Source organism: Elgaria multicarinata, chromosome 5, assembly GCF_023053635.1.
Source record: "Elgaria multicarinata webbii isolate HBS135686 ecotype San Diego chromosome 5, rElgMul1.1.pri, whole genome shotgun sequence".
Classification (NCBI taxonomy): domain Eukaryota; kingdom Metazoa; phylum Chordata; class Lepidosauria; order Squamata; family Anguidae; genus Elgaria; species Elgaria multicarinata.
The window spans coordinates 106346619-106371150 of NC_086175.1; the positions used below are offsets into that span (position 1 = coordinate 106346619).

Consider the following 24532-nt stretch of genomic DNA (forward strand, 5'->3'; position numbering starts at 1 on the left):
TTGCTAACTGATACAGTTGTTTTGAAATTCTGATGGATTGTGTACATATAAAGACCAATTGGCACAATTATACTATAATAAATAACTAGTGTTATTTTACAGGTTTCTTACACTAGGAGTGTTTATATTGGTAATGGGATATTCCTTAGACACTGGGGCCTGTTCAGAGTACACGCTACAACAGCTAACCATTTTGCAGTGAATGGTTAGTGAGCATGTTTAAACCGTGGTTATGTAGCCATCATGGTTAGGAATGGTTCACATGACACGCTAAGTCATGGTTCATATGACATGCTAAACGATAGTGCTTAGCTCAAAATGCTTAACCACCATGGCTTAGCGTGTCATCTGAACAAGGTCACTGGTTTGAAAGAGAAAAGTATTAAAAAATGGGGGAGTTACTCAAGAGAAGAGCCTTGTGTGGTGCAGAGTGGTAAGCGGCAGTTACTGCAGCCGAAACTCTCCCCATAGCCTGAGTTCGATCCCAGCGGAAGCTGGTTCTCAGGCAGCCGGCTCAGGTCGACTCAGCCTTCCATCCTTCCGAGGTCGGTAAAATGAGTACCCAGCTAGCTGGGGGAAAGGTAACCGCGACTGGGGAAGGCAATGGCAAACCACCCCACTAAAAAGTCTGCCAAGAAAACGTCAGTGAAAGCAGGCGTCCCTCTAGGAGTCAGCAATGACTCAAGTGCTTGCATGAGAGGTTCCTTTCCTTTTCCTACTCAAGAGAACAAAAAGCAAACAACAACAAAAGTCCTGTTTCAAGAAGAATTTAAGACAAAAGCATGTATATTAAGTCTGACCAAATATTGTTCTTTTATTGCAGAATTGCTTTATATTTGAAGAAAATTGAGAGGAAATATTTCCAACACTGGCCAGGATATGTGTGGAAGAACCAGAATCTGAAGGCAGCTGCCCTCCCAATACTGAGGTTCAGGCTTAGTTAAAAAAGGAGGGAGCGAAAGACATCTGGTATCTCGCTTTGCAGCCATATGCACTCCAGCACCCCTATCAGTTCTTTGTTCTCCTTCACCAGCCCTGCAGTCAAGAGACTGCTGGGCTGGAAGCAAGGAGATGAAGAGGAAAAGTGGGCAGAAAAGGCTGTTGACTCTTTGGTAAAGAAGCTGAAAAAAAAGAAAGGTGCCATGGAGGAACTGGAGAGGGCGCTCAGCTGTCCTGGGCAGCCCAGTAAGTGTGTTACGATCCCACGTTCTTTGGATGGAAGATTGCAAGTGTCTCATCGCAAAGGTCTACCACATGTCATTTACTGCAGAGTCTGGCGCTGGCCTGATCTACAGTCTCATCATGAATTAAAACCACTGGAATGTTGTGAGTTTCCATTCGGCTCCAAGCAAAAAGAAGTGTGCATTAATCCTTACCATTATCGGCGTGTAGAAACCCCAGGTAAGTGAATCATCTAAGTTATCTAAAGATAATTTCACTGTATTGAGTTCATATCTTGTAATGATTCCCTCTGTAAAACCAGGGGAGAGCTCTAGGTGAAGAAATGAAATGGATTCAGCCCTGATTCTTAATTGAGATTGTAACAAAGGTTTTTTTTATCAGTCCAGTGGCCCGTTTAGCCCAATCTGATTATTCCAAGTGTGGCCAGGAATGTACAATAGTACAGAGCATTAATGAATAACTCTTATCTTGGCTAACTTTGGCAGCTTCAAGCATAGGGATCCCAAAATAGACACAGCAGTGCAAGCTTGATGGATAAAAAGGAGGTGTTGGCCTAGTCTAACATGGCTCTATCTCTTTTGCCAGGCATTATCTCCAGGAGTGCTTTTTAACAGCTTAGGCCGGTATGCCAACTGTGATCCTGTGTTGAGAGGGCAGACCTTGCTTCAGTTATCCATGCTCTTGGCTGGATTACTGTAATGTACTCTACATGGGGCTGCCTTCAAAGACTGTTTGGAAACTTCAACTCTTACAAAATGCATCTGTACTGGTTGGCATTGTGATTCCAGACCCAAGTTACAGTGCTGGTATTGGTCTTTAAAGCCATGAATGCTTTGAGCCTAGGTTACTTGAAGGACTACCTTCACTCATACCAACTTATCCACAGTCTTGAGATCAACATTTGAAGTTCTGATATTGTGCTTGCCTGTTGAAGCAATTGGGAAGGCAGACTTAAGTGATAGGTCCTTTGCAGTAGTGTGGAACTCATTTCTAATTGATATCTTCTGGGCCTATCATTCAGGCTTTCCAGAGGGCCGTAAGGCAGGAATGGAGAATCTCCTGTTCATGTCCAGCCCATACAATCTCCTTGGATTCCAAACGGACATGTTGGGACTGGGATAAGCAACTCAGGGTCCATGCGGCCACAAGCCAGGGGTTGAGAACTTAGTTCTAGAGAAGTTAGCACAGAGATAGCAGCAGCTATTGGTGCTGCTCAATAACATGTTGCTCAGGCTGATAGGCCAGCCCTGATGTCAGGTTTCTATAGGCCTAGGTGAGCAGGCATTGACCTCTGGGGTCAGCTGACAGTTACTGCACCCTAGGTGCCCTTGTTCATGAACCCCCACGGTGCCTTACAGCGACCTTGCAACTCTGCATGAATGGGGAACCTATTATGATGGCTTGCTCTTAGAAGTTGATGGATCCGATTGGTTTTATGAAAGGTATAGAAGATTTTCCTGTGATTTGTCTCTGGAATTGGGACAAAAGTGTTCATCTTATTTCATTTAATTTATATCCTTCCTCTCTGCCAAAGAACGGTGCTCAAGGTAGCTAACAGTAAAATCAAGTTTTAAAACACAATGAATCGTAGATATCCTTGCCTCTCTCCTAGGAGGAGGAGCTAGGGCAATAAAATAGCTGGGATAATAGCCAGAGTGAGAGCGGAAGGAAACTTGTGATGATGAATCCAACTAAACATGGGTTAGAACTCATTTTAGAGACTACTCCAAAACCTCTCCTCAGGTTAAATTAGCTGCGTTGCTATAATGCAAACATTTGGCTGTTGTGATTTGTTCTTTCGTTGGCAATAATAATAATAATAATAATAATAATAATAATAATAATTCTTACCCGTCTCTCCATTCTGATCGAGGTGGGGAGCAGCAGCAAATATAAAATACATAAAACCGAACATATTAAACATTGTTAAAACATCCTTAAAAAATCCTAAAAACATTTTTAAAACATCTTAAAATTCCACTGGATAGGCCTGCCGGAAGAGATCAGTCTTTATAGCTTTCTTGAATGTTAGTAGACTGTTAAGTTGGTGAGTCTTCTCTGGCAGGCAATTCCATAGTCTGGGAGCAGCAGAAGAGAAGGTCCTCTGGGTAACTGTTTTTAATCTAGTTTTTGCTAGCTGAAGTAGATTTTTTCCCAGAGGACCTGAGTGTGCAGGGCGGATTGTATGGGAGAAGGCGATCCCACAGGTAGCCTGGACCCAAACCATGTAGGGCTTTAAAGGTGATAACCAACACTTTATACTTCGCCTGGAAACTGATTGGCAGTCAGTGAAGAGATTTTTAAACTGGTGTAATGTGGTCACCCCTAGGTTGGTTTTTATAGTATTTTTTTATATTGGCTTTTCAGTTTTGTTAATGTGAGCCACCTTTAAGATCATTGCTGGAACGGCAGAAAATTATTTGTTTTATTTCAGAGAATTTCTGTAATGCTTTATGTTTTAAAAATATATATCTCAAAGTAGTTTATGATATAAATTTAAACAATAAAACAGTGATAAGAAAATATGATTAAAATAACATGCTGCTGCTGCTAATAATAATAATAATAATAATTAGAAGAATACATTCCCAAATTACCAAAATTTGGGACAACCAACATAAGATATTGGAGATCCATGATCAGGTATTCCATCTAGTCTTCTTTTAAAAACAACAACAACAACAACAACAACAACCAGATGCTGGGGAGGAGATTGGATTGGAACCACTACTGTGGGAAGTAAGATTAAACTACTCTCCCCTTCTCTATTTTCCCAATGTAAATTGCATTCATGCTAGCTGATATATTTGCTCCTTTAGAGTAGCTGAGCTCTTGGGATAGAATTGATTGTACGATTGCTTTGCTCTGAGCACAACTTGGAACTCAACTTTATTCACTATGCAGTTGCAAAACTTCTGTAAATTGGTTCTGATATGCTATGGCAAATTTGGATTGAACTGTGAGTTCTGCTGCTCTTTGTGAAGTAACTCAGCCCAAAGGAACATAGTCCACATTCTTAACTGGCTTGTTAAGCTCTAACAAATCAGTTGTGCAGTATGTGTGTGTCTGGGGATTTGTTTTTGTTCCTTTGAAAGCCTTTGTGATATTGGACGCCTGGACTGGAGGTGTAAATAGCTGTTCTTCATAAAGTGTTGTTTGTATTCCTCTCTTTTATAGCTTTCCTCGGATTTGTACTTGTCCAAGGTGCTGAAATGTTAGAGGGGTATTTTTTTTTAGCTCTTTATGATCAGTTCTCCCAATGTGTATATTTTCATTGAAAAATCCCCACCAGAGCCCCAAATTGGAGAGACCAGGGGCTCTCCATTAAAAAGCAATCCAGGGGCAAAGACCCAAAGCTCTGCACTAAAAAAGTCGGGTAGTTACCCCGACTTTCTTAGCTTTTTAAAAGGGGGGTTGGAAATCCCCCCCAAGGAGGGAGTTCCTTGTTCCTCCCCCTCTTATTCCCCCCCCCCCCAGTTATCTGGAAATGTGATCCTTCACATTTACAGTTTTAAAAACAAGAAGTCAGTCCCATTTTTGGGAATATTAATGAGTTGTAATCAGCTCAGTTGTGGGTTGGATTTGTTCAAAAAGCAGCTTGTTGCCTACCACTAGTTAGACATTTTGCAGTTTTTGTATCCAAATATAGTTATGCCTTTCTGTTTATCCAAAGCTGCATCATAAACTTGTCTGTGCACACACACAGAGGAATTAAAATATTTAGAATCTCTTCAGTACATCACAATTTATTTATTTATTTAAAACATTTCTTGGCCGCCTTTCAGGGCAAAGCCCTCACAAAGCGGCTTACAATAAAATACATAAAATATTAAAAGCAATAAAATATTAAAAACATTAAAAGCAATAAAACCAATTAAAACAATAAAACCAGCAGGAACAACAATAGCAGCAATAATAACAATAACAGCAATAACAATGCTCAACATGTGAAGGCCATGGTAAAATAAAATGTTTTTAAAGCCTTCTTAAAAAGCCTGCAAGGAAGGTGCATGGCAGACCTCCAATAGAAGTTTGTTCCAGGTGTTTGGGACCACTGCAATATTGCATCATTCAAATCAAGTCAGAATCAATAAATACCTTTATCTTCTGCTCTGATACTTTCTTGGTTTATACAATCCAAAATGGGTGCCTTTAATCTTTTATTTATTTTATTTGTCATTTAGATTTGATAAGGAATTAATGTTGCCATGAATTGTTTCTTTCTCTAACCATTTGTGTTTATGGTGGTTTGGCTGTCTCAAAAAGGTTTAAAACTGTCTGTTTTCTCACCACACAGTCATTCATATAATTTTACAAACAAATCCTAGATTCATTTGATATAAAATATCTTAGTATGTTTCAGTGATCAATCCCCAAAATTGTTTGACTTTATTATATTCCAGGACAGATCTATGAAAACTCCCTTCATTGCTTTACGGTACCAATGTATACTTTCAGTTGTGTGTTGTGCAAAGTGGCATTATAAAGCAATTATCTCTCATTGTGAGACATGCAGAACATTTGGAACCTTTACAGAACAAATAAGCCCAGATACCTTCTGATAATTCCACTCGCAGATCTTCCTTCCATTTAAACATTCAAAGCTGAATTATGCTGCAGTTTTCCTTAGATAGTATCTGATGTAATACAGAGAAAATTATGTTTCTTTTCAACTGTATGAGCTGTTCAAATACAGTAAGCTCTCTGAAGATATTTGATTCTCACTCACAATGTGATTCTTCTAATTTGAGGATGTTGATAAAACATAAATCCATCAATTGATGAAGTTTGCATGTATCTCCTTGTAAGATTTTATTATTCCATTGTAATATAAATCCATTACGTATCTTAAAGTGTTCCCATCTTGAAAAGTCACACCATTAGTTATCCACGTTCAATGTATTCCTCTTCCCTCCCCTTTCCTTTGGCCTTGTGTGTCTTATTCCGCTGACATTTCTGTCATAACCATAATTGAATAATGATATTGGTTGATGCAGTGATGCATTCCTTGGATCCTTTCCCAATTTACCCAAAAAACAGCCTTTGGTGGGGAGGATATGATTTAGATTTTGAAAATAATTTGGGGAAGGATTGAACATTCCAGCTCCCACACCATTTCCCTGAGCAAATTAGCACCCTTTCCCCCATAGCTGCATTTAGTTAAAAAAGCAAAACAAAACTGGGAGCTTAATCATGGATCTCCTGGTATAATGTTTACTTTGGCCCATTAGTCAATAAATCTTACTTTCTCAAATGTATTTTATTATATCTGTTAACAGAGTTAACAAGACGTTGGAAAAAGCTTAATCGTATTCTGGGGTTAGCTCCATGTGGCCCTTGAGATTTATTGCCCTTTAAAGATTTAATCGTTTTCTCTGACATCTGTGATAGTTGATCTATCAAATTTCTATCATCTTCTGATAAATGTGGTATATATAGATTTTCTTTTAGGAATTATCCCCTCATGTCTGGCTCTGATATATGATATATTTCTGCAAATTCATGCACAGTTTCTGGTTTTGTTGTTATTTTTGCCATAGTATGGTTTCTCTCCTTACTGTATAGATGTATTAGATTTACTTTTGATTTTTTGCTAGTGTAGAAGCTAATCTGCTGCTTCAACGTACTCCTTCATAGAACATATTTTTGTGCATTCTGTGTTTTTGTGATTTGAAACTTAGCGTGTTAGTGGCAACATACTTACAATTTTACCTTAATGAATTTGTAGAAAATGGTAACAATCACAAGGAACACATTTTCTGAATACTTTTAATAACTGGATGTTTAGAATTGATAGAATTGTTTGTGATTTTGTACCCTAAATCTATAAATAGTCTTTTTGAAAAGTGTGTAAAGATAATCAAGAGTCCATGCCAATAAAAGATGAATTCTACAACCTGCATAAATTATGCAAATTAAATAAATTTGCACATATCAGCTCATTGTGCTTCTTCCCAGTCATAGGGAGAGGCAAATATCCATGTAGAACACCAAAGCCTTTCCATTTGCACCACTGAAAATTCTTCTCAGCTCTCGCTGGTATCAACCACATATTTTCAGTGGTGGGCAACCTTTTCAAGGGCTGAATTCCAGTCTGGTCCATTTGTGTGTGGGGTTAAAATGTAGTTCTTACCAATTTTAAGAATACTTAAAAGTAAGCAGCTTAAGCCATTGCATGTCCATAAGGTTTTCTGAGAAACCGCCTTCTTCCATATGGGCTACCTCAGTCTCTAAAAGGGAGGCCTTGCTTACCTTACCCTGGCCTACTGAAGCTCGTTTGGGCATGTTGTGAAATTGTGGAATCCATCATATGGATGGAATCCATCATATAGAATTGTCTCTTTATTGAGATCAGACAAACTTCTAGTATGGAGTGTTTCCACTGACAACTTAAAACACAAAAGTGCTCCTGACAAATATGCATGTGTTTGCCTGCCTGACTATCAGAGAGGGCAGGGACAGGTGATGTGGGCTGGTGTTGAAGGACCTACAACCATGAAGATGGGGAAGGGCAAAAGAAGTGATTATCAGTCAAAAGAAGATATGTCTGAGTGAGTGTATGGAATCTATGAGTTTTCACAGGACTGCTCCATTTGTGGAATTCCTAATACACAGTTGGAGGTGCTTTAATTTGGGTTTATTTGTTTGTGTCCAGCATTCCAGCAATAGTGTAAGAGGGCGTGATATTTTGATAATGTGGCTGACATGCTGGATCTCAGGAGAAGCACAGCATGCAACTTTGGAGAGGTCATAGCTCAGGGATAGAGTGCTGCTTTGTATGCAGGAGATCCCAGCTTCAAGCCCTGGTATCTGTAATTAAAATGATCAAGGTATTAGGTGATGGGAAAGACTGCTTGCCAGAGTTTCTGAAGAGTAGCCAGTATTGGGTAAGATGGACAAAAACTATGACCAGGTAAAAAAACACTTCTTGTGTTTCTAAAACTGCACAATTTTGTTCCTCTTGTTCTAGTGTTGCCTCCAGTACTGGTTCCAAGACATAGTGAATTCAACCCACATCTCAGCCTCCTTGCCAAGTTCCGAAACACATCCATCCACAGTGAACCACTGATGCCTCACAATGCAACCTACCCCGATTCTTTCCAGCAACCTCCATGCACTCCTTTCCAAGCATCACCCAACATGTTCTCTCAGTCACCTAACAGTATGAGCTACCCTGACTCCCCAGGAAGTTCTTCTGCCCCAGGAAGTCCATACCCACTCACAGGTAAGAAATAACATGTCTCTAGGCTACAATCCCCAATGAATTGGCTTCCGCAGTGACTACTCCCTATGGAACATGGGGTTCTGCAACAATAAATTACAAAAAAAAAAAACCCCAACCCAAACCTTTTGTGCTATTTGGAATAAGTAATGTAGGTTTTTCCAGAAAATTTTGAATTGGAAAAATTTCCTATGCAAATCAGAGTAATTTGCATAAGGTAATTTTCTGTTAGCATCAGAAATTTTTCTGACACACTAGAGTATGGTTGGATTTGGCATATTTATTTTATTTGTATTTACTAAAGAAAACTTAAAAAAAAAAAGTACCCCCATGTTTTTTGTACCAATACACAGCAAGTATTTGACCCAAAATATTTAAGGTGGGAAATTAAAGCAAACTTACTGTGATTTAAATGTCACATTATGTAAATATTTTATTGGAATATTTGTAAAAAAAAGTAAAAATAATACTTGTAAAAAAAAGTAAAAATTATTTTCTTAAAAATAATTTAAGAAAAATGCAAAGGTGCTGAAAACTTTTGTATTTCAATGAGATACATATTGTGTTTCACACTGAAACATATATGTATTTCAATGAAATATTTGTATTCTCTCACATACTTCCTAAAAGTAAACCTTAATTACAACTTTGAAACTCCCAAGCTTGCCTAATATTGTATTTGCAATTGGCATCCATTCGTTTATAATAATAAATTTATGAAATAGATTTTTTTCTGCAGAAAAATAAAGCAGTGAAAGATTTTCCACCCCACATCACTGCTTGGATTATACAAAACTATTCAGAGCATGCATTTTTGGCAGTGACTATTATATTGCTTTGATAATTTGAGATGAAGAGGGCTGTCGGGGATTATGGAGATGGTAGGCAGTCTGGGGAAACATAAATAACAGGTGTTATTGGAGGACAAAATGAAGAACCTGGGCAGTTCTGTGTTCATGGTTGTAAAATGAAGTTTTCTAAGCTTCCAGTCAATGTAATGCAAGTGGAAAAGTGAGAAACTATGGCTTGCGTCTCTCAGACCTTTCCCTAATCTAGTAAAACTATTAAAACATAAGAATTTCTTTCTTAGGCCATAGCTAGACCTACCTCATAGTCCGCGATGGAGGAGGGAAGATCTCACGTTGTGATTAATGCGAGATCCCTCCTCCGTTTACACGTGAGGCGCGATGACCTCAGGAGGAAAAGGCGTTGTGCCCGCCATTTAAAAAAAAAAAAAAAGGGGGAAGGAGCACACGAATGCTCGGGCGCTAAAGGTAAGGTGTTTTTTTAAAAAAATTAAATTATTTTCCCTGCTCCCCCCACCCTACCCCCGATGGGCACAGTGCTCCTGAGGAGTGCTGCACCCTGTGCGCGGCTCCTGGCGAGGAATTGCACAGAGCCAGGTCAAACCGCTGCAACGGGCCACACGTTCCGCAGTCTCGGGCTCAACCTGGGACCGCAGAAAAAGTGGGCCCAAAGGGGAGGGCAAGATTCTGGGGCAAGGGAGGGATCATCCCTCCCTGATCCCGGGATCCCCTGTGCGTCATGTGGACGCACAGGGATGATCCCGGGGTTTGCCCCAGGATTTCGCCCAGTCTAGTTAAGGCCTTAGCTTAGACTAACGGTCCATCCAACTCAATATTCTGTTTCTAAAAGTGGCCAGGCTTCTGGGAAATTCTCAAATAAGGGTATGCTAGCAATAATCATCCCCTTTTGTTTGTTGTTAGCATCGGGTGAGCAAGTTCTAAACCTTCTTGTTAATAGTAGTACATATCTTTCAAGGTGTTAACTGCCTGGCACTACTGGCTTGGTAGCTTATGTAGCCATTTCTGATAAGCAAGTGGGATGCATTGTTGGGAGGAAGCTGAGCTGTTGACATGGAGAGTGGAGGACTTCAATGCATATTTCTCTCCATAATAAAAATTGTCTATTTATCCCCAAACAACTAATATGCAGGTGATGCACCAGACAAGATTCCACCTAAAGTTAAATTTGAACAAGTGTGGTTGCACAAGTAGTTTTACATTATGCTTGTGCAATCAGTTGTTCATTCTGCTTGTGTTATGCAACTGTTTCCACCCGTTGTTGCACAAGAGTAATGGGCAAACGCTTGGGCAATGGAAAGATTGAGCAGAGCTCTGCTAGCGCCATTTGAGTTTGTAGAATGTCATTGGATACTGCCCATATAAACAAATTTCAAAATGTGAAATGTTTCAGTATAAAACACCAGCTCATATTTGTGACTGAAGCAGATGTTTTATACTGAGACGTTTCACATTTTAAAATCTATAAATTTTTAAATCTTTAAATTTATGAAGTGGATTTATAAAGTTATATATATTTATGAAAATATGTATATAAATTTATAAAGTTTTTTTTCATTTATCCCTGTCTGTTTCCTGTTCTTTTACAAGTCATTGAACTGGAAGAGCATTCATTCATGTATTCGATAACTGCTAAAGTTTTCTTAGGAGTATTTGGTGACGGACGTTTTTTGGAAGTCCAAGTGTACAATGTCTACCTGTATCATTGTTACACTCAAATAATTTCAAAAGGTTGGTGAGGCAGGACTTCCCTTTGGAGAAGCCATTTTAATTCATCCTCAGCAGGGCTTATTCTTATGAGTTTAACAATACTAGCTTTGATGTTTTCTGCCAAGTTACCTGGGACTGAAATTAGGCGGACAAGTCTGTAATATTCCAGATTCTCTCTGGATACCTTTTTAAGAGCTGGTGTTATGCTGGTTATTCTCTAGTTCTCCAGTCAGGAAGATTATTTTAATGATGAACCTACTTTTGTTAACAGTTCAGCATTTCATATTGAAGAACACATAAGTTGAAAGTCCTTTAGTGTAGACCCCAGTGCCTTTTTAATTGGCAGTGCATTAGCTCTGAACCTTCGTCCACTAAACTTCATCCACTATTGCTTCTAGTTATCTATGGTTTGTAGCCTCTGATCCATTTTTCATTTCTAGGAGGCACTTCCATTAGCAATACCTACTGCCACATTTTTCCAATATCAAAAAACCTTGGAGGTAGCTAGATGTTTCTTTTTTATTATTTGTTTATTTACAATATTTATATACTGCTTCACATCTAAACAGATTCCAAAGAACAGAACGTTAAAAAATAAAATGAGTTTAAAAACCCCACAACTTACTAAAATTATTCTTTTTAAAACAGTGCCATTAAAACTGGTTAGTGAGTCAAGAAAGGCTTCCTGGAATAGAGCTATTTCAGGAGGTGCCGGAAGCAGCACAGTATTTACGCCTGTCTGACTTTCAGAGGCAAGGAGTTCCATAGAAAAGGGGCCACCACACTGAAGGCTCTTCTCCAGGTAGACTCCATTTGAAGGCTCTTCTCCAGGTAGACTCCATTTGGGCCAATCAGCTGTTCCTTCAACTGAAACAATCTTTGGCCCCGTTCAGACAACATGCTAAACCATGCTGCTTAACCACAAAATCGTTAATGGAATGCATTCCATTAACCATTTTGTGATTAAGCAGCATGGTTTAGCGTGTTGCCTGAACGAGGCCTTTGAATCCATCATAATCCAAAATATAAAGGGATTCAGATAAATTCCAAACCAATGTTTGGGTTCTTCTCCAGTGAACATATGCCAGTCTGCTAATGAAATGCCAAACCTAGTCACTTTCTTGTTTCCCTCCCTAGTTGAAACGCCACCTCCACCTTACAATGCAAGAGAAACGCCAGGAAACCACAATGGACGCTCGGTACACGCAGTTGCAGACAGTCAGTTAGTGCTGTCCTTGCCCAATGGAGGTAAATCTGCTGCTGAAGAACTTAAAAGTATGTAAATACTTGTATTGTTTTCTATGGGAAAGACATGAGCAGTGCTTCTGACAGAGAAATCTTTATCCTTCGTTAAAGATGGTCCTTATCCAAAGTACTTCAAGCTAAAGTCTTCAAATTACTTGGTAGTATTGCTGTCTCCAAAATTGTTTGTGGACTTGAGGGCCAAACAGACATTACTTTACATTTAATTTCATTTATTACATTTCTATGCAACCCAATAACCAAAGCTCTCTGGGCAATTTACAAAGATTAAAGCCCTAAAAATACAATATAATAACATAATTTGAACTAATTTATATACACAAATATAAAACAATTTTAAACAATCATCAATAAAAATCCCAGGACCCGTTTAAAACCTTATCATGTGTTGCTGTCAAATAGAAGTAGGGGAAGGTCTTAACCTGGCCTGAAAAGATAGTACTGTTGATGCTGGGAGGACCTCACTGGGTAGAGCATTCTATAATTGGGAGGTCACCACCAAGAAGGCCATCTCCCTTATTGCCATTCTCCAAACTTTCTTTGGAGGAGGAGTTATGGCTCCCTCTTTACTCTAGAGTAGGAGCAGGGCTGATCTGGATCAGGCCCCCTGCAGCTATTTTAGAGTTAAAATGGGGGTGGAGAAGATGCAGCTGCCAAATATGAATTTAAGGTAATGTTTGTTTCGGTCCTCCGCCTGCTAATTCTAAGTTTAGAAAGCAGATCAGACATACCAGCCGTTAAACTGATAAATGAAATCTTAAGGAAACAGAAAGACTCCAGTTCAGCTTTTGGTCATGCCCTATAGAGCTGTGCGTAAGGAGGCTGTCTAGCAGATGGGGCTCATCTATTTGTGCTACAGCCAGTTATCTTGTCACTTAGTGGTTGCGTGAAACACCTTTTCCTCTCTTAAGAAACAACATAGAAAAGATATTCACAAAAACCAAGCCAGACCAGCTCTGTGTATGGAGGCTATGCTGCCATGGCTAGTAACCTCTGATAGAGCTATCGGTATAGGGTGATCATATGGAAAGGACAACAGGGCTCTTGGCCAGTCAAGTTTGCTGAGCACTTTTCTTTTTGTACTATTTTAATTATTATTATTATTATTATTATTATTTATTTATTTATATAGCACCATCAATGTACATGGTGCTGTACAGAGTAAAACAGTAAATAGCAAGACCCTGCCGCATAGGCTTACAATCTAATAAAATCATAGTAAAACAATAAGGAGTGTTAATTGTGTGATTACACTATTGATTATGTTAATATAAGTGCTCTTTATAATCTGCTTTTATTTGTGTATTAAACTTTGTTTATTGTTTACACCCTTAACTTTTTTGTTGTTCCTAAAACCAAAATCAGACCAGAATTATTCCAACTGTGCCAGGGCATGAGTTGCTACTGTTTTTGTCATTCAGTAGCAATGATATAAAACAATGACTGCTTTACTCATAGCTTTCAATGAGACTGATGAATTTGATTCATGGTTCAACACTCTTTAATAGTGTCAGTACTTCAATATAATTAATGCCAGAGTTGTTACCAATTGATAATAAAATATATTCGCTTTATATGTACAGGGAGATCTGATCCATTTCATGACAAAGGAGCTGAGTGCACCTCATATAAAATTAAGGAACTTCATGATGGCTGCATAAAATCTTACCTCATGGCTCCTGGAACCAATGGGGAAGGAGATTGGAGGCCTCCTCAGATGGTTACACCCAGCACTGCTACCTCTATATAGCCACACAGACATCTGGGGAAGTGGTGGATGGTGATCATATGAAAAGGAGGGCAGGGCTCCTGTATTTTAAACAGTAGTATTGAAAAGGGAATTTTTGCAGGTGTCATTTGTATATATGGAGAACCTGGTGAAATTTCCTCTTCGTCACAACAGTTGAAGCAGCAGGTGCCCTGCCCTTTTTTAATTCTGGTCACTCTAGTATAGCTCCTGCAGCTTTTACTGTTGTGATGAAGAGGGAATTTCACCTGGTTCTCCATATATACAAATGACACCTGCAGAAATTCCATTTTCAATACAACTGTTAAAGATACAGGAGCCCTGTCCTCCTTTTTATATGGTCACCCTAATGGTGATGCCTGGGTTAACTGCTACAGAACTTTGATTCCCTACACAGTTATCGGCACCTCATGACACATTTTTAAGCAGCTACCTTGTTGCTCTGAATTGTCGGAATGCACACTTACCAGCAGCGTTAAGAACTTGCTATAGAGGCATATTCTGAGAGCTCATATGATTGATCGTTTTGTTGTGATGAAGAGATGCCACAGTTCTCTTTTCTCCATTACCCTCACATTCTTCTTCACCCTTGGGCTCTTCTTCCAGACTTCCGACCTGTTTGCTATGAGGAACCACAGCACTGGTGTTCGGTAGCATACTATGAACTCAATAATCGAGTAGGAGAGACTTTTCAGGCCTCTTCTCGAAGTATACTTATAGATGGCTTTACAGATCCTTCGAACAATAAGAGCAGGTTCTGCCTTGGACTGCTGTCTAATGTAAACAGGAACTCTACTATAGAAAACACCAGGAGACACATAGGAAAGGGTAAGAGCAAATGCCTTATTGTAGTGATAAGAAATCATGCTTGGAAGCAATTATGTGATTTGGAAACTTATGCAGTTCAAACCTGCTAATTCATAAGGCCTAGGGATGTTGTTAAATGTTTACATCAGAATGCATGCCATCTAGCTTGCATGTTACATGAAACTAACAGGGCCATGCATCTGTTAGGTTCAAAGTAGGGGTGCAGAACTTCAGACCCAGGGCCGAAATCCCTCCCTCCTGCAACTTTAACTGTTGTGATGAAGAGGGAATTTCACCAGGCACTGCATGTGTGCAAATGCCACCTGCTGAAATTCTCTTTTCCATACAACTGTTAAAGATATACGATGGTCACCCTAGTTGAAATGCCTCTCCTAAGACTTAGTTACTGGCAGTAAGAACTTTAAACTAAAATATGTTTGCGTTTGGGGCGTTGTTCCTATTGCCTTGAGCCCACCCACCCCTGGAATGCGGCGTCCAAGACCTTCTCTGAAATGGAATTCATCCCTCAGTTGAAGGAGGTTCATCACCCCTGGCTTAGAGAAAAGGGCCTGATTTATATAGGACCCATGTGACACGGGGCAAGACCGTACCTGTCTTCCAAATGTGCATGTTCATGTTTAATTGCACTTAACACATGTGTTGTCCGATTTGCATGTTAATGATAGTACACTGGCAATCGATGGTCCGGCCATGCATGGAGTAAGTGCATTTCAAGGTGACAAAAGATTGTATAAAAGGTTACACAAGTGAAGGGTTTTCTGTGTGGCATATGATCTAGATATGATTTGTGTGTCATATTATCAGGTGTTATTTGCAACTACCATATCTTTGGCCTGTAGGAATATCAGTGAAAATACCACACACTCTCAGCCTTCCCCCGTTGTGCACTGACATCACAACATTAGTCAAAGTGTGAGGAGCTTTGCAGGGTTGTGCAAGGAACTGAGAGAAAATACTATAGTTACACTTAAGAATGTAAGAAGAGCCATGCTGGATCAGATCAAGGGTCCATCTAATCCAGCATTCTGTTCACACAGTGGCTGACCAGATGCCCATGGGAAGCCCACAATTTATTTATTTATTTATTTTATTTTATTTTTAATTTTATTACATTTATATACCACCCCATAGCTGAAGTTCTCTGGGCGGTTTACAAAAGTTAAAAACAGTGAACATTAAAAACAAATATACAAAATTAAAAAAACATCAAAAGCATAAAAACAACAATAGGCATTTTCAGTTTCCTATATTCAAAATGACTTACAAATACCAAGAAAAAGCACACACACTCCAGCTCACCACTTATAGCTGCCAAAAGCCAAAAAGGGCCCAAAGCCTGTCAAACTAGGTAAGTCTTCCAAGCAGGACATGGTGCAACAGCACCCTCCCACCCATGTTCTCGAGCCATTGATGTACATTGTTTTATTGCCTCTGACACTGGAGGTAACATAAGAGCCATCAGGACTAGTAGCTGTTGATAGCCTTCTCCTCCAGGAATTTTTAAAGCCATTCAATTTAGAGCCCATCACCACATCTTGTGGTAGCGAATTCCAGTGTTTTAACTATGCATTGTCTGAATAAGTACCTTGTTTTTTCTGTCCTCCTACCATTCAGCTTCATGAGTTGACTCTGGGTTCTACACAGAGGGAGAAAAACGTCTCCCTATTCACTTTCTCCACACAATGCATTATTGTATACACCTCTACCATGTCTCTCCTTATTTGCCTTTTCTCTAAGCTATAAGCAGTCCCAGCCATTGCAACGGCTAGATTAATATGTTAGATTTTCGGAAGGAAGTGACGGTAGCCTGGCCAGCAGGAGCCAAGCACTGATTTAGAAAATTAGAACTTCGGAGATCCTGAGGCTGGGTGGCATTGTTGGGTATGGCTTATGTAGGAGATGTAACTGGGAGCACTAAGCTTTTCAGAGAGTGAGGCGCCTGTGGCAAACCAGCTGTTTCAAGTCTTAGATATGGAATGCCCACTACACACCTAAACCTCACTCCCAACCCTAGAATATTATAATTCTTTTTTTTTTTTTACTCTAAGAACATAAGTGCCCTGATGCTGGATCAGACCAAGGGTCCATCTAGTCCAGCACTCTGTTCACGCAATGGCTAACCAGCCATCGGCCAGGGAAGAACAAGAAGGACATGGTGCAACAGCACCCTCCTGCCCACTCTAATCTGTCTTACACTGCTAGGTTTTGTGAATGTTCTGTACATCATGTAATAAAATTCATGGCAAATCTGGCTTTAATCTGTGTTGAAGACTGCAGAAAATTACCTTTGGATTTCCCTCCTTCCTTTCAAGGTGTTCACTTGTATTATGTTGGGGGAGAGGTATATGCAGAGTGTGTGAGCGACAGCAGCATTTTTGTACAGAGCCGCAACTGTAACTATCAGCATGGCTTCCACCCAGCCACTGTCTGCAAGATCCCCAGCGGCTGCAGCTTGAAGATTTTCAACAACCAACTCTTTGCCCAGTTGCTTGCCCAGTCGGTTAACCATGGCTTTGAGGTGGTGTATGAGCTAACCAAGATGTGTACCATCCGGATGAGCTTTGTTAAAGTAAGCACTTCTTTTCTCAGCTTATGATTGCGAACTGCAAAATGGCGTAGATGGTCTCTTGTTGTGGGAGCATTTTCTAATTGCAACTAATGCAACTAATAAGACACAAAGCCTGGGTTATTGGTGTGAGCTGTTGAACGTTGCATCTTCATAGTTCTTTTCTTCCAATCATGACATATGAAGCAAGTAAAAGTAAGTGGGAAATTATTATAAACTTGTGTAATTTGTGGAATATTTTGGACAGCACTAATTTAAGTGTTCCCTGTAGTTACTGGCTATCTCTGTCAAGAGGCAAGCAAAGAGGGATGGTTTTAGTTAGCGCAGTTAAAGGCTGCTAGGCCACTACAAATCTGCCACCCTTTCATCAACAGTCAGTCAACCAAAGAGCTCTGGATCCTTGTACCACGGACAGGAAACTGCTACAGCTATTATAGATCAAGTGGTTGGTGCAGCTGTACCTGAACTAGTTTAATTGGATTGGCCTGCACAAGGGATGACTCACATTATAGAACCATCAGCCTTTGGATTGTGCCAGAAGAACAGTGCAGAAGAAACCAAGACGCCTATTGGCAGAATTACCCAGCAGACAAGGAATAGGTTACCTAGTTAATAATCCCATAAAACAAGAAAGCTCTGGCATGGGCTGGTCCATGAAGTCACGAAGAGTTGGAAGCGACTGAACGAATAAACAACAACAAAACAACAAACATAAGAGTATTAGGAATGTCTTCCATCCACTTTCTCACCACTTCCTATTTCAGAAAGATTTTGAAGCCTTTAAAAGCTTTTGCAATTAGACTATGAACGTATTTCCTCCCCCACTCCAGCCTAATGACCATGAGGTTCCACGTATGATCTTAAGGAATAACACCTTGCAGTTGGTTTGTTGCCGTTAGGCAAAGTTGACTCATAGGTGTGAAGAAAAAATATTGCTGTACGTTTGAAAACACATTAGTGCCACATGAGTGTAGTCAGTTTCACCACACCTAACTTCTCTATCTCGGCAACACTCTCTGATAATAAATATTACTAGCAATTAAACTAGGAATAGCAGTTCACCTGCCAATTCATTCTGCTGTTACCTGCCACTACAGAAATATTTACAAACTGTGTAAGTCCATGCTAGAAGACTTTCTCCTTTTTTGTTGTCATTCTTAAATGTCACTGCTTGTTGTCTTATGGCCACTTGTCCATATTTATGACAAATAAAATATTTCTACATATACAGGGAGATAGATAGATAGATAGATAGATAGATAGATTTCTAATTAAATTTGTTTTCTGTCCTGCACTGGAAGAGAAGTGGTGAATGCTTCATTCTTTTCTTTGAATTGAGTAGATGCAGGACAGAATTTCAGCCTACTGAATCTGAGAGAAGTACAATGGTGAATAGATGCCCTTAAACCTAAATTTTACAGGAGGACTGAGGTGCTAAGTTTAAGCAGCTTGCGTAAAATCCAGTATCAAGACCTTGTACAGAAACCCTTCACGGATGCAATCCCTCAAATTTGCTTGTGCTTGGAGCCCACAGTGTCATATAGGTTGAGAATAACAAGGGGAATAACAACAAGATGGAAAACTAATCCTTAGTTTTTTTTTGGGGGGGGGGGAAGCGAACATTCTAAGAAGGGGGCTATTGGCTTTGTAGTTGATGAACGAACCAGCCAAAAAGCGCTCTGCGTGGCCCCTTCAGTTGCAACCTGGATGAACAAGTGTCCTCTGAGCTTGATCCATGGCAGAAGATGATGAGTGTGCCGAAGACACTACATGTGCACTTCCACAGTGGGCTCAACACTCAATTTATGTAGTATGCATCCTTTGTTTAGTCTTCAAGACACACCTTGAAAACATGAATCAAGGATTCCATCTGCGTCTTCTAAGGGCGTCTTCAGACTGTCGTTTTCTCCCGCGATTTGCCACTTCTTCCTGTTCTGGACTCTTTTCAGGATTTAAACGGGGTCTTTATACAGCCGGTTTTTCTTTTTATGCGTAACAATATATGACATTTACAAGGGTGGGTGGGCAGGATGTTATCAGTTGTTCACCTCCCTGCCGTAGCTTCTCCCCTCTCTTGGGGTGAAATGAAACACTTCCTCAAGTTCAGAAGTCTGCATCATTGGAGATTCCCCCTCCCCCTTGCAAGTCAGTTATGTCTTTGTAAAAGCAACAATAACATTTTTCTCATTAGTGTATACACTGGGAGATTGGATTGTGTTGAAGGGGGTTACACTTGTCTCCTGTGTGTGCGCGAATAGAAAGGGCTAAAAGGTTTTGGGGAGGCACATGCAGAGCAGCCCCATCCCATTGCTAAGTGCTGATGCTTTGGATGTTCAAAAGTCTGCTTGTTCAGAAGTCTGCATCTTCAGCGGTCTACCTCTGCCAACCCCACGTGCAAATCAGTATTGTCCCTGTAAGAGCTTCTTTGCAGCTGTGACCGTGGCCTTAGCTAGATGGGGCGTCATCCTGGGGCGAACCCTGGGATCGCCTCTGTGCGTCCGCATGATGCACAGGGGATCCCGGGATCAGGGAAGGATGATCCTTCCCTTGCCCTGGGATAGAGCCCTCCACTTTGGGCCCGCTTTTTCCACGGTCTCGAGCCACAGAACGTGTGGCTCGATGCCGTGGGTTGACCCGGCTCCATGCGATTCCTTGTGCAGAGCCGGGAGCTGCACCCATCGGGGGTAGGGTGGGGGAGCAGGGAAATTAATGTATTTTTTAAAAAACAAAACCTTACTTTCAGCATTCCTGTCACTTTAGGAAAAAAAATGGTGGGCGTGACGCCTCTCCTTCTGAGGTCGTCACGCCTCATGTGTAAATGGAGGAGGGATCTCACGATAATCACATCGCGGGATCTTGCCTCCTCTGTCATGGATTAAAAGGTAGGTCTAGCTAAGACCTCATGCTTCCCAACTTTGCGATTTCCCTCCTGTCTGAAAACACTCTGAAAGCAACAGTAACACTTTTCTTCTTTGATTAAATGGAAACGGGTTACATGTGCTCACGTCCATTGCAACCACCATCCCCTCCCCGTTGCCTGTCTGCTTGGGCATTCCTGAAATACGGAGCTGAGCAGGAGTGGAGGGGCAGAGGCGTGGGAGGAGACACTCGCAACTGATCCTTGTCAGTACTGACGTCAACGCTGCACTGCCCAACACCTGCCCACACAAAGCAGGACATAGCGCGATGGAAGGATTACATGGGGAAAAGCTGGTGGTTTCATCGCATGACTGCAAGAAATATTGTATTTTCCCCATAGCAAAATAACATGCAAAAAGCGGGGTGGGGAGATACATCAGACAACAAGTGCATGGCGATGGCGTCATGGAAAGCTTGCGGGGAAACCAGTGACCAAACAAATCATGAGGATCACATGAAAAACCACCCATCTGAAGACGCCCTGAGAGTCTACTAGCTTCATCTCACGTACCTGCTTCCCTTAAATTATCTCCTGCAGCGCTAAGCTGTCAATGTTGTTGTTGCTAAATCACACCCCAGGGGGCAGCGCTCCTAAGATCCTTTGCAAAGGGTTTAAGGGGGGAAAAGTAAAAAATAATAAAAAATCAACGGATGACCCAATCCGATTCAAATTTGGTATGCTTAAAGCACTCCTTAATATCTATTACTGTGCCAATTTTGAAGTCTTTATGTTTAAAGCTTACGCAGATGTAAGCATTTGTTTAATTCATATCAAATCCTGCTCCTACGCCCCAGTGGCCGCTCGGAAAACAACAAATGATTCGCTTGAAATCTAGTAGCTAAATACCTCGATTCTTTTCCTTTTATAGCAGAATTAAAGCAGGATGCATGGGAGTACTTCACAGTCAAAGCAGATTATAAACTGGAAAACTTCAGAGTACTTCGCAATAAAAGCAGATTATAAGCTGGAAAACTTCAGAGTCCTTTCCACGCAATTTGCAGTGATTGCACAGTATAACGCTGGTGTGATAAAGCTCTACATTTTAAGGAGTGTCACATAAAGTCCCTGTGGATGGTTAAGAGAACATGTATTAATACAAAGTCAACTTGAAACTGCTTCCAAACTGCCACCAGAGGGGGATGGAGAACCATTTAATGAACCAAGAATTTGACAGATGTGAAGCAGTGTCAGCCATGGTTTTATTTCGTATAAAGTCATATATGCAGTACAAAGCAACTCATGATTGACATATTTACACTGTTGTATTAAATGGAAGAATCTTAGAATGTAGATTGTGAGTAATTTACAGAGGAGCATGGCATCAATTGAAAATGTAAATTCAAAGTATAAATAAGTTCAAGATTTGCACTTTATCAAAGCAAAAAGCAGCAGTGTCTGTGAAGATGTGTACTTGAATAGGACACATATTTTATCTTACTTTCTCTTACAATCTGTATTTTATTAAAATTTTAGCATTAGACTTATTAACTGGACCAAAATGTTTCTAGAGTGTCTCTAGTATTTTTGTCTGTATCTTCTAAATAAATAGTGAATGCTGTCTGTCCTGAGAGTGCCAGTTACCTGTTGTGGGAGAGGAATAGAGAATTGGGATGTGTGTGGTGGTGGTGGAGTGGGGACTTCACCAAAACAAGTCATGGATGCTGTCAGAGCTGACTGAGGTAACTGTGCCAAGAACAGCAGACAGGTTACCAATTTCCCCTCTAGTTTCCTCAGCTATTGGGCTGGGCCGAGCTGGCATGTAATGATGGAACCACCTGTGGATCTTGAGGCAGCTCAAGCATCTCCCCCTCAAGGACTTGGCTAGGCTCTGCTAATTGGGATGAATGATTATAGCTGGACTTTGGTGAGAAAGTGTAAAATCCCTTCAGGGTGGGGGACCATGTTGGTACCAGCATGAGAGACAAAAGGGAGGTGATAGAGGATGGCTAAGTTGTCTCCCATCTTTGTGTGTCAAGTTGTTGCAAGCTGGTGCGTTCTTGAACCCTAGCTGGTACGCAGTCCTGGGAAATCCTTACTCCAGTACTGTATAGGGTAGGTCAGTTGGTGTTTTATTGTTTTGCTTGGGATATTGTAGCAAAGGTTCTCTAACTTTTTGTATAACTCTGATTTCCTTTCACTTTCTCCTTTTCCTCATCCTAGTAAACCATCTTACCTCTAGAGCTATGTATGCTTTCCTTTGGGGTAAATCTCAGTGCTAAGTTCAATGCCTCTTGGATGAGTGACTGGCTACTGTGTCCTGTTTGGGATGGGGGGCTAAAATAGAGGGTTTCAGCTTGAGCCCTTATTTATTATATCCCCAAGCATATCCAAAGGTCCCAAAGTCCCCTGTCTCAGACTTGGACTGAAGAAATCAGGGGTGATGCCAGCCTTATGACTTTTAAAGATCCCTGCCTACCTTGCAGGGAGTCTGGGATAAAACTCATTCTCCTTTCACAGCAACCTTTTTTGCCCAAAGGGCTGCATGCAATTCTGGCTGGTGGGACAGGCCTGTTCTCTCTCCCTCTCCCTCTCCCTCTCCCTCTCCCTCTCCCTCTCCCTCTCTCTCTCTCTCACACACACACACACCCCTCAGCATGCAGGGATGGGGAAATGTATACCTTCCCACCCAGCGATATAAGGAAATAGCAATCTGCACCAGGAACACTGGGAGGCCAGTGAGGTTAAAGTCTCTCCCAAGCCCCCTATCCCCCCCCCACCCACAGAGTAATCCTGATACAGATGTTGTTTTCTTGCTGCTAATAGCAGTTGGCATCAGAATCACTTTTAAGCAAAAAAGCAACAACAACAAAACCCACAGCTTTCAAATAGAAGACAGAAATACATTACAAAAGAAGTTAATAATAACCAATAAATAATGCAAAAATGCAAAGTCAAGCATTAAACCAATGAAAATTTTAAACAGACAACAATAAAAAGTGACTCAGAAGAACTTATATGTTTTCCTGTCTTTTGTGATTACTCTCTCAGTAATCACAAAAGACAGAAAAGTGGGATTAAAATACTGTAAATAAATTGTAGAGAGATAGAGAAACAGACAGACAGAGATTGCTGAATCAAGTGATTACTTGTCTTTGTGAAACAGACTTCCATAAACAAATACCACTGCGAGAGTTTCTTTTTGTATTACTTACTATCACCTTAAAGCAGAGCACTTCTTGATGAGGGTAATTCATGGGTTGACCTACGATTGTGTTTAAATGAAGAGATCGGTAAGTGATGTACCTGACTATGTGAATCATCCCTCAGCAAGTTCAAAACCATTCTCAAACCTATAGTATGGAGGTGGGCAACTTGTGGCCCTCCAGATCTTTTGGCCTTCAAATCCCATTAGCCCTAGCCAGCAGAGACAGTGCTGAGGGATCATGGGAGGTGTAGGCCAAATGTCTGGAGGGCCACAAATTGCGCTCCCCTGCATATAGCACACGAACTACAAAACTATTGCATTGTGGACAATGATAGAGGAAAGTGTAAATTCTGTAGACTACAGAGCCAGTGCAGTGGGCCTTAAGGCTTTTTCCTTTATTGCAAAATTGTCTCTGTCTAGAGTCAACTTCCTTGAATGAATAGACCTGTTTTTCTGGTTCATTTTATACTTTGCTATAGCCAGTGGCTAAGCAATAAACATTTATTACTACTATTTTCCTGGATGCTGCAGAGGTTTTCCCAGTGGATGCTGCAGAATTAGACTTTCTTTGATAGGATGAAAAACAAGACAACCTTTTTGACCCATTGGCATTTGTTCATTTCTTTTGTAGGGCTGGGGAGCGGAGTATCACCGTCAGGATGTTACAAGTACTCCATGCTGGATTGAGATCCATCTGCATGGACCATTGCAATGGCTAGATAAGGTGCTGACACAAATGGGTTCCCCTCATAACCCAATTTCCTCTGTTTCTTAAGAATCATCTCCACAATCTACCTATGGGACGAACACTATTGCAGGCCGTGGCTTGTAGAATTCTCACATCACAGCCAACCTAAGTTTCTGTATGTAGCTGTAAATATCTGAATGTATATGTACATAGTGTATTATCGGGGGTGGGTGGGTCATGTATTTTATGTTTATTGGTTAATTGTGTTCTGTCTGCTGACAAAGCCATAGAAGTTTGGGCTTAGCAGGCCTATTTTGGGGTATGGAATAAAGCCAGTGTTGTTTCGACATATGGCACCAAGCAAAACTAAATTCTGCAACCTATATACGTTCTGCAAATTGATCAAGTTGGCATGTAAAATCTTAAGAACTGTCTTG

At 40.6% G+C, this 24532-nt stretch overlaps 1 protein-coding gene across 1 annotated transcript; it reads left to right on the forward strand.

The window, feature by feature from the left end:
• The first annotated feature begins 989 nt into the window (after positions 1-989).
• SMAD9 (SMAD family member 9) lies at positions 990-24532 on the forward strand. Its single transcript, XM_063127654.1, has 6 exons — positions 990-1401; positions 8153-8407; positions 12076-12186; positions 14555-14776; positions 17089-17345; positions 24039-24532. Exons 1-6 carry the CDS (start codon positions 990-992, stop codon positions 24180-24182), a joined length of 1401 nt encoding a protein of 466 aa, XP_062983724.1. The 3' UTR covers positions 24183-24532.

Bases quoted from the DNA above. Each gene is read 5' to 3' on its own strand.
- SMAD9 (XM_063127654.1), top strand. From the start codon at position 990: ATGCACTCCAGCACCCCTATCAGTTCTTTGTTCTCCTTCACCAGCCCT. The intron at 8,408-12,075 runs GTAAGAAATAAC...TTCCCTCCCTAG, and splicing joins AAGTCCATACCCACTCACAG to TTGAAACGCCACCTCCACCT. The intron at 17,346-24,038 runs GTAAGCACTTCT...TTTCTTTTGTAG, and splicing joins TCCGGATGAGCTTTGTTAAA to GGCTGGGGAGCGGAGTATCA.